Source organism: Trichosurus vulpecula, chromosome 5, assembly GCF_011100635.1.
Source record: "Trichosurus vulpecula isolate mTriVul1 chromosome 5, mTriVul1.pri, whole genome shotgun sequence".
Lineage (NCBI taxonomy): Eukaryota > Metazoa > Chordata > Mammalia > Diprotodontia > Phalangeridae > Trichosurus > Trichosurus vulpecula.
The window spans coordinates 172992089-173003074 of record NC_050577.1 but is presented as its reverse complement, the minus strand read 5'-3'; the positions used below and the strand labels follow the sequence as shown (position 1 = coordinate 173003074).

At 38.7% G+C, this 10986-nt stretch overlaps 1 protein-coding gene across 1 annotated transcript; it reads right to left on the bottom strand.

The window, feature by feature from the left end:
* Positions 1–1322: 1322 nt before the first annotated feature.
* On the bottom strand, positions 1323–2006 carry LOC118850259 (matrix metalloproteinase-26-like). Its single transcript, XM_036759523.1, has one exon. It carries the CDS (start codon positions 2004–2006, stop codon positions 1323–1325), a length of 684 nt encoding a protein of 227 aa, XP_036615418.1.
* Between the last annotated feature and the right edge of the window lie 8980 nt (positions 2007–10986).

Genomic DNA, 10986 nt, shown 5'->3' with positions numbered 1-10986 from the left:
CTCAATTGGGTATCTTACCCCACAGGAAAAAAGGAGGAAGAAGATTAAAAAAGGGGGGATGATAGAAGGGAGGTTAGATGGGGGTGGATGTAATCAAAAACAAACACTTTCAAAAGGGGACAGGGTCAAGGGAGAAAATTCAATAAAGGGGGATAGGTCAGGAAGGAGCAAAATATAGTGAGTCTTTCACAACATGAGTATTGCGGAAGGGTTATACATAATGATATGCATGTGACCTATGTTGAATTGCTTGACTTCTTAGGGAGGGTGGGTGAGAAGGGAAGAGGGCAGAAAATTTGGAACTCAAAATTTTAAAAACAGATGTTCAAAAAAAAAGTTTTTGCTTGCAACTAGAAAATAAGATATATAGGCAATGGGGCATAGAAATTTATCTTTCCCTATGAGAAAGGAAGGGAAAAGGGGATGGGAGGGGAGTTGGGTGACAGAAGGGAGGGCTGACTGGGGAATAGGGTAACCAGAATATATGCCACCTTGGAGTTGGGGGAAGGGTAGAAATGGGGAGAAAATTTGGAATTCAAACTCTTGTGAAAATCAATGCTGAAAACTAAATATATCAAATAATAAAAAAAAATGAAAAATAAAAAAAATGATGTCAGAATATTCTTAGAAGCTCTTTTTTGTTGTAGCTAGAAACTGGGGGAAAACACATTGGTGCCAGTTGAATGGGGAATGACTGAGCAAATTATTGTATATCAATATAATGGAACATTATTTCACCATAATATATAAAAAATATAAAGACTTCAAAGAAACCTAGAAAGACTTGTTTGAACTGATGCAGCATTAAGTAGAAAGGACTAAGAAACCACTATACTTAATGAGTACAATAATAACATTAAAGGAAAGCAACATTAAAAGATACCAGAAATGAGATCAATCTTGTGCTAATTGCCTTCTAAGGTTCCTTGAAGTACCAGTTTTTTTTTTTTTTTAGAAATAATGTATAATTTATTTACATACTTTAAAAAAAGGCCATAGAAAGTGGATATTCAGTTCCATATTTAAAATACCCCTTTTTGTGTTCTGTTGTTCAGAGTTCAAATTCTGAACTAGACCATTCCTCTCCCAATACTTTGGATCTTAACTCCAACAAGCCTCAAGGTAACGTGGGAGTTATTGATTTGCTTCCTGAGTCAGGGAAATTTGTCCTTTCTATGAAAAAGGATCATGTGCATCATCTCTAGAACTTCAGGATATTCAGGACATGGCATTTTCTTTTTTCCTTAATAAAGAGTCTGGATCCCTATTATATCATCATCACTGAGTCTGAAGAGTTTTGGGTCTTGATATTGATAGATGGGCTACGTGATGGAGTCAGAATCCTGAGAGTGTCGTGGAGCCAGGGCATGGCCTATTTCATGAACAGCCACCAGGAAGAGGTTGATTCCCTCTTCAGAATTTGACCAATCTTCATCATTGTCAAAGTGGATAGTTCCTTGGTAGACAGGATGTGGGGCAAAAGTGTTAGCTAGGATTTCTCCTTTTCCATCAAAGGTGTAGCCATCTCCATGATCTCCATAAAGGAAAGCAAACTCAATGTCAGAGTCTTTTACATGCACTCTTCGGAACTTCAGGGGTGTCACACTGCTCCAGACTTCTTCTGCCTTCCGCAAGATCCTTTCAACTGTCCTAGGACTCATGCCCCTGGGATAGTTGATGACACTGTAAGTTATGGGGTTATTTTTAATTTTGGGTTTCCCAGGAAAAAATGAGTAGTCAGCAATATCTTGGACCCCACATCGAGGCTGCCTTATGATGGCCTTTGTTGGCTCATCCAACCAGCCAGTTTCTTCCAGCCTGAAGAAATGCTGCAAGAATCTCAATTGATCCTCCATAGTAGAGTACAAGGATTCTTCTTCTGTGAAGAAGAAACAATGGAAGTAATCCTTAAAGAAGTCAGAATCATCAAGGATATCTTTGGGGATAACTGGTAAGGACAAACAGCAGGGTAGGAAAAAGGCAAAAATGAGAAGTGTAGACAGCATGATTAAAGTTCAGGCTCTACTGCAGGCTATGAAGTACCAGTTCTTTAATCCTGTAAACCTATGATTCCTGAGGAATGATGACAAAACGTATACATGTAGGTGATACAGTGGATAGAGCTGGACTTAAATATCAAATCTGGTCACAGACACTCATTGTGTCTGTTGACTTAATGTGTCACGCTTAGCTATGTGATCCTGGGAAGATCCTGGGAATGCCATCTGCCTGTTTCCTCAACTGTAAAATGTGGACAATTAATAGCACCTATTTCCCAAGGTTGTTGTGAGAATCAAATCAGGTAATAATTGTAATGTGCTTGATACATAGCAGGTGCTTAATAAATATTTCCTTTCTCCCTTCTTCCTTCTTTTCTTTTAATAAAGAGGTAGTGAACTACAGTTAAGGAGTGTCTATAAATGTTTATAGGCATTACCAGTGCATTAATTGCTTTCTTTAAATGAGTTTTTATTGATATTTTCTGATTCTTATATTACCAGAGTATCCCATGTATCCTTCCCCAATAGCCATCCCATATGACCAAGAGTATTTTTTTATTTTTGGAGAGGAAAAAAAATGTCAGCACAAAAGTCCAAAAATGTGTAATGTATAAAATTGTGGATTTCCCACGTCCATGAAGGGGTAGATTGAGGGTTTCTTCTCATTGCTTCATTTGTCACACTTTATCTTTAAAATTTCTAAATGAGTTTTCAAAATGATTGTACCACTTCATAACTCTAACAACAGTGTGTTAGTATGCCTATCTTCTCACTACCTTTCCAACCTTGCTCATTGCCATTTTTGTCACTTTTCCAGTTTTTAGGGTGTGAAATGAAACCTCAATGTTGTTTTGATTTTCATTTCTTTTCTTATTGGTGATTTTGAGCATTTTTTTCATGTGGCATATAATCAATAGATGGTAAGATTTTGATTTCTTACTCAATCTGTTAATCTTTTTCCTTTCATTGGATTGTTTAATCCATTCACATTTAAAGTTGTAAGAGTTAGATTTATATTTTTCTCCATATGTCTCTAAAATTGTTGTTTTTAGTTATGATTTTCCCCTCCTGCTGTAAACAGAGTATCATGTTCCCTTAATTATTTTACTGTAATATTTTTTTTAAGGTAGCCCTGTTCCTATTGGTTCTCTTTCTCTCCCCTCCTCTCCAATTTCCTCTTCTCAATTGTTACCCTTTCACCTTTATGATTTTATTTAGTTGTTCCTCTCTTCTTCTTTAATATGCTTATTAATTTCTTTTCCCTCTCCTTTTTTCCTTTCAGTTAGTCATATAGATTCCCCTTTTCTCTCCTCCCTTTCAGCTAGTCCTGTGCATTTATTTTAAATTTCATTTTCTTTACCCTTTTCCAAAAAAGATTTCTCTCGCTCTCTTCATTGTCCATCTTTTCTTTTTCTTTACTTTAGCCATAGGTTCCCAAACTGGGTGATACTGCCTCCTCAAGGGTGTTACAATAATCCAGGTGGGAGTGGTAGTAGCTTTGGGTACAATTGGAGAGTGTTGAATAAAACAAGGGGGCAGTGGAAGCATAAGGAAAGAAGAGATGAGAAAATTTTGAAAAAGCACTCTTACTTGTTTCATCTTTTGTGTAACAGAGTTAAAATTGGAGTGATTACATTATTTTCCAAATAAACACAAAAAAATTCAAGTTATAACCATTCATTGTTGTAACAACAATGCTGCTAGCAGCTATTGTAGGGGTGAAAGACCAACAACAAAAGCACACAGGGAGGCTACTAGCACAGGTACTTTGATCTGCTTTTCTAAGGAAAGAAACTTTAAGGGGTTCACAATCTTACTTTAATTAAACATACTTATACCATTCACTTAGTTCAGGGGGAAAAGCCAGCACCCTTAACTTCAGAGCAAATACAAACAGAAATTACAAACCGAGACAACATCAACAGATCAACATTTCTGAGTAACCAAATCACAATACATAGTTACTAGAGAAGCACCAACATCTGGGTTTTCAAAGCGGGGGGGCCATAAGGTATATACGAAAGACTAATTATAAGGGATTCATGAGGACAGAGTGTGTGCCTTTTAATATGATGTAAAATGTATGTCTAAGGTTCTTATTAATAACTGGTGAGCTCATAAGAAAAATTGGGGTAAACCTAACTATAGTATGAATTTAAAAAAGGAAAACCATTTAGGAACAGCTAAAAAGAGTAATTATTTTATACAAATGAGGCACAAGAGGGAGAAAGAATACAGAGGAATTAGATGGGGGAGGAGGACTGGTAGTTCTGGTCATCTACTTTCATCAGGAATAGGTTTAAGAGGGAACAATACATATATATTTGGAAGAGTATAAACATCTAAATTTAGAATAAATAAGATGATAGGGGCATAGAAAAGGGGGATAGGGCAAGGGAGGGATCATTAGAGGGGAGAATGAGGGAACAGGTAAAAGGGGGGCAGAGAAGGGTGTTTAGGTTAATGGGAATGGGAGGATAGGGGAGGGATCCTTGGAGGGGCGTAAAGCATTGGTAGAGGAAGGTGGTAGATGAGTAATAGGAGGGCAAGGTAGAAATAAAGTAGAGGAGGCAGGAGAGATAGGAAACAAGAGATATGTACAAACATAAAAAGAAAGATCTTATGTTAGGGAATGTATATGTCTATATACACATGTATATATGTGTAAGTGTATGTATGTATCTGTATGTGTATCTACATATCAAGAAACATATCTAAATTGTATGGTAGCCTTCTGGGGGTTGGAGTAGGAAAAAAAGAACAAAGTTAAAAAGTGCACAGCAGAGAACACAAGAAAACACAAGGAAGCAAAGAAAAGATGGACAATTTTCAAGACAAGATGTATTATTTATCATACAGGCTTTCTTGAAATGAAAATTTATTGTTACATATTTTGAATCCTCTCTTATGTTCTGCTATGTCCATGACATGCTTTTTTTTTCTTTCTTTGCATTAAAGTTTCAATATTTAAGTTTAGGATATGTTTTTGTTTCTTTTCTCTAATATATATTTTTGTTCTGGTAAAATAAATTTTAAAAAAGCCAGGGGGGATGCTTCAACGGCTTACCCAGAGTATCATCACCAACACTCTTTCAATGAGCATGCCCCCCAAAGACAAAACGCTAACCTCTGAGTTTATATATACTTCTTCAGAGTCAAAGGGCATCTCAACCATGGCACTCACACCTATGTGAACTAGGCTTTCTTGTTTCTTAAGCAGGTCAAAGATTCTTGATTCAGCGAAAGAAAAAGAAAGACAACAAAAGGTCCACTTTGCTTACCATTACATTTGAAAGGAAAGACTCATCAAAGGTACTTTGATTACCTTAGCATTCTAAAAGAGAAAACAAAAAAGTCCCACCCTGATTACCATTACAAGTGCTCAAGTCCACTGACAGGTCTTAACAAGTAAGTGTTGATAGGGAGCTTGTTGGGAAGTCTAGCCTGCATCAGCAGGAATATGTGAGTGTAATGACTTTTTTACAATATGATACTATATGGTTACATGAAACAATACTGCACCATTAAAATTTCAATGCTGGGACAAAACCAAAAAACTACAATAAATTATTAAATTTAAAATGTATCATCTAAAAACATATAATTTTTTTTGAAATGACATGAATTAAAAAAAACATTAAAGGGTTAAAGAAAACAGATTTCTGAGGGGCACGTTTTAAAAAGGGGGGCAGTAGGCCAAATAAGTTTGGGAACCTCTGCTCTAGATTCTCTTTCTCAGATTCACGACCCCTATAATCATCCAGTCCTTCTCCTTTCTCTGTATCTTTATATAATCAAAAAGCTTCCAAGGTTTCCATCCTGGGTTCTGCCCTCTAGTTGCTTTCTGTCACTGCTTTGTCGGATTTAATTACCCTATTGGATTCTCTTTTCCATTATGCCTCACTCTCAGAATGATGTAAATTATTGCAGATGTCAGTGTATGTAAGGAGGATTTTGTTATCCTTTTTAGAGTTCAGTTTCTCAGGATCTGTGGCCATGGCAATGTCTAGTTTCCAGGTGTTAGATAGTAACTCCTAGAATAGCCCCAAGGATACTAGATGGTAATTCCTAGAATCACAGTTATAGGCAGTCCTACTGAGGCTACACCATGAGATATGGGGGTGACATAATTAATATTTACTACACTTGCACAGAATGATAATATTGCTAAAGTTAACCTGTGAGCTTAATGTTGGCAAGATGCATTCTTTGTCTGTTGCCCTGTAAAGCAAGTGGGCACTGGTCAGTGAGTGGGGAAACCATGGGGAACCCACAGGGGAATCTGTGTGTGCTCTAACTGGCCCCCATCAAGGCTTGAGGGGATTTAGGGGAGTGCACAAGCTGTGTCTGTCTCAATTAACCCCATCGAGGTGTAGGGGTACTTGACCCCCTTCTTGTCAGCCCCTGCAAGAAGGGTGATTAGGGAATGTTGTAGGAGCTAGCGTTCCCTTTATCAACCACCCTTTTGAGAAGACTAGACTAGAATAAAGTAAGATTATTAAGCCTTGCAAAGATGTCTCTAAACAAAGATGTTTCTACCCTCCCCCCACCCCAAGATAGCATATATTCTGATTGCACTTTGGCCCAGTCTGCCCTCCCTTCTGTCACCCCACTCCTCCCCTGCCATTATCCCCTTCCCCCTTTCTTGTAGGCAAGATAGATTTCTATACCCCATTGCTTGTATATCTTATTTCCCAGTTGCATGTAAAAACAACTTTTTTTTGGAACATTTGTTTTTAGAACTTTGAGTTCCAAATTCTCTCCTTTCTTCCCTCCCCACCCACCCTTCTTGAGAAGACAAGCAATTCAACACAGGCCACACATGTATAACATTATGCAAAACACTTCCATAATAGTTATGTTGTGAGACTAACCATATTTCCTTCCATCCCATCCTGTCCTCCTTTATACAATTTTCTCCCTTGACCTTGACCCTTTTCAAAAGTGTTTGCTTTTGACTACCCCTGCCCCCAATCTGCCCTCCCTTCTATTATTGCTCCCCTTTATCTCCTTCCCCCCTCCTTTCCTGTAGGGTAAGATACCCAGTTGAGTATGTTATTCCCTCCTTAAGCCAAATGTGATGAGAGCAAGATTCACTCCCTTTCACCTGCTCTCTCTTCCCTTCCATTATAGCTGCTTTTTCTTGCCACTTTTATGTGAGATAATTTACCTCATTCTATCTCTCCCTTTCTCCTTCTCCTAATATATTCTTCTCTAACCCTTAATTTTATTTTTTTTTAGATATCATCCCTTCATGTTCAATTCACCCTGTCCCTTCTGTCTGTATATATGTATGTTCCCGTCAACCACCCTAACACCGACAAAGGTGTCATGAGTTACAAATGTCATCTTTCCATGTCGAAACATAAACAAAATGGTTCAACTTTAGTAAGTCCCTTATGATTTCTCTTTCCTGTTTACCTTTTCATGCTTCTCTTGATACTTGTATTTGAAAGTCAAATTTTCTATTCAGCTCTAGTCTTTTCATCGAGAATACTTGAAAGAGGGGCAGCTAGGTGGCCCAGTGAATAGAGCACCAGCCCTGGAGTCAGGAGGACCTGAGGTCAAATTTGGCCTCAGATACTTGACACACTTGCTAGCTGTGTGACCTTGGGCAAGTCACTTAACCCCAATTGTCCTGCCTCACCCCCCGCAAAAAAAGAGAGACTACTTGAAAGTTCTCTAGTTTATTGAAAATCCATATATTGCCCTGGAGTATTATACTCAGTTTTGCTGGTAGATGATTCTTTAATCCTAGCTCCTTTGACCTACAGAATATCATATTCCAAGCCCTTCAATCCCTTAATGTAGAAGCTGCTAGATCTTGTGTTATCCTGATTGTGTTTCCACAATACTCAAATTGTTTCTTTCTGACTGTTTGCAATATTTCCTCCTTAATCTGGGAACTCTGGAACTTGGCGACAATATTCCCAGGAGTTTTCTTTTGGGGATCTTTTTCAAGAGGTGATTGGTGGATTCATTTATTTTCTATTTCACCCTCTGGTTCTAGAATATCAGGGCAGTTCTCCTTGATAATTTCTTGAAAGATGATACCTAGGGTCTTTTTTTGATCATGGCTTTCAGGTAGTCCAATAATTTTTAAGTTATCTCTCCTGGATCTTTTCTCCAGGTCAGTGCTTTTTCCAATGAGATATTTCACATTGTCTTCCACTTTTTCATTCTTTTGATTCTGTTTTATAATTTCTTGATTTCTTATAAAGTCACTAGCTTCCATTTGCTCCATTCTGATTTTTAAGGTGGTATTTTCTTCAGTGGTCTTCTGGACTTTCTTTTCCATTTGGCTAATTCAGCCTTTCAAGGCATTCTTCCCCTCATTGGCTTTTTGGAGCTCTTTTGCCATTTGGGTTAATCTTTTTTTAAGGTGTTTTTTCCTTCAGTATTCTTTTGTGTCTCCTTTAGCAAGTTATTGACTTGTTTTTCATAATTTTCTTGCATCACTCTCATTTCTTTTCCTAAATTTTCCTCCACTTGTCTTACTTGCTTTTCCAAATCCTTTTTGAGCTCTTACATGGCGTGAGACAAGTTCATGTTTTTTTTGGAGGCTTTTGATTTAGGCTCTTTGACTTTGTTGACTTCTTCTTGCTGTATGTTTTGATCTTCTTTGTCACCAAAAAAAGATTCTATAGTCTGAGTCTTAGTCCTTTTATGCTGCTTGCTCATTTTCCCAGCCAATTACTTGACTTTTGAGCTTTTGGTCTGGGTATGACTGCTTTCAGAGTGTCAGTGCTTCTTTCCAAGCCTCAGGGGTTTTACAGTGCTGTTTTCAGAGCTACTTCTATTCTGAGGTGGTATGATGATCCTCTCCTGGCCTGTGCTCTGGTCTGTGAGTGCAAGCACTTCTTTCTACTGTGTAACTACCAGGAGGACTCCCTCTCCACAATCACCAAAAGCTCTGCCACACTGGTGTTCCTCCTCCCCTAAGAACTGCCAACTAGGACTGTGAACCAGAAACAAGCAGGGCAAAGCAAGAGAACCTTGCCTCTGTGCCAGCAAAACCCTCCCTGCACAACTGCTCTGATCAGCAGCTTGATTCCTCCCACTATGTGGGCCTGGGGCTCTGGAAGCCGCTGTGGCTGGAGCTCTGGATGCAGCTGCCAGTAGCTTCCTACTGCTGCTGCACACTGCCCCCTGGGCATGAACTTCTCTCACCCAGATCCAGCAGTTTTCCCACTGACCTGCTCCTTGGCATTTGTGGGTTGAAAAGTCTGGTAACTGCCACAGCTCAGTGATTTAGGGTCCTAAGGCCTGCCTTGCCAGTCTATTCCTGGCCTGGTCTGTCCTGGCATGGCCCATGCTGGGCTGTGCTCTGCTCCTAGCACAGTGCAATAGACCCTTCCTAGTGACCATCCAGGCTGTCTTGGGCTGGAGACTTGTTTCCCTCTGTTATTTCATGGGTTCTGTAGCTCTTGAATTTGTTTAGAGTCATTTTTTACAGGTGTTTGGAGAGGTTTGGGGGAGAGCTTAAGTGAGTCCCTGTTTTCAAGCAGTCATCTTGGCTCTGCCCGCCTCTGCTCACTATTTTTGCTGTACAGAACATAAACTCTGCTCTCATAATTCTCCTTTCTCTTTTAAACTACTTGAGGAACAGTGTGTTGTGGTTCCATATTCTCCTCAAATTCCTTAGGGTCCTTTGTCTTATCAAGTATTCGAACATTTTTATTCATTTGGCAGTATTTATTTATGGATGCCTAAACTTGTTTACTTGATCTGGAGGCATATTTCTTTCTCTTGCAGTTTTTCCTTTTTATTAATCTGTTTATGTTGAAAGTCTTTTGATTTCTTCCCAGAATTTTTTTGTATGTTTAGTTTTCTCTTCTCCATCCTTATTTTCCTTATCACTCACTTCCTGACTCTCTCCCCTCTGACTGTGCTTTCCTTACAGGCTAGCTCTCAGAATGTCTCAACTTCCCCCCATTCTGGGAAATTAAAGTTTCAATAGACTAGGACTCTGCTCCAATTGCCTTTTGTGTAATCAGAAACATTCCCAGCAGGATACTGTGCCTTTTTTTCAGGCTTGGTGGAGTACTGTGCAGCTGTCCATACTCAGGGTGTCCTTTTACAGTGACCTTTCTCACTCTGTGTGCTCCTTTGTTCTCTTGCCCAGCACTGGCAGTTCAGAGCTTGTTTTCCCTGGCACCAGCAATTCATAGCTTTGCAGCACTAGCGCTTCTAGGTTACAGTCCCTAGCAGGCTTTTGCTCCTGAAGGGATATGGCCAAGTTGTCTGTTGAGGTCTGAGAAAATTTCTGTATCCTGGAGCCAGGATATCTATGGCACTGGAAAGATGGAGGGGAGAACAAGGTGCAGGGGTGAATTTTGATGAAAGCCTGTGTTGTGTCCTTGGGTTTGCTAGTACAGCCTTAGTGCTAGTAGTGTTGGAATTGGGGGAAGGGATGATGAGTCAACTCAGGGTGTTCCTAGAGAAAAGTAGCTAAAGTTACTTTATCTTTGGTACAACATTTCTGTTTTAGAGAGGTTTGAGAGGTCATGTGGATCAGAGAAAATGTTTAGTCCCTCATCTTGTTGCTCATATCACATCAATTGATTTTAACTGAACTTTTTTAATTTAAAAAAACCCTTTTCTTTTAAATTAACTGCTTTGATAGCAATGTTAAAATACATAAAACATCTTTGAAAGAAAGAAATCTGACAATACATAGTTTATAAAATTAGAATAATCCTGCCCTCTGAATCATTAATTCCATTATTTCCATATACCCAGAAAGTTTTCGGGGGGGGGGGGGGATGAAAAAAACACTAAAATATTCAAAGGTTTTTGTAGCAGAATTATTTGTTATTGCAAAGAACCAGAAGCAATCTTACTATCTGACATTTGGGAAATGGCTAAATAAATTGTGGTACATCAGAGTAATGGAATTAATGGAACATACTATAATGCAATTAAGATAGGCAAGTATGAAGAATATAAAATATATGGAGAGACTTTAATGAAATGATGCTAAGCA

Excerpts from the sequence above, each read along its gene's own strand:
- LOC118850259 (XM_036759523.1), bottom strand. The coding sequence starts at position 2,006 with ATGCTGTCTACACTTCTCATTTTTGCCTTTTTCCTACCCTGCTGTTTG.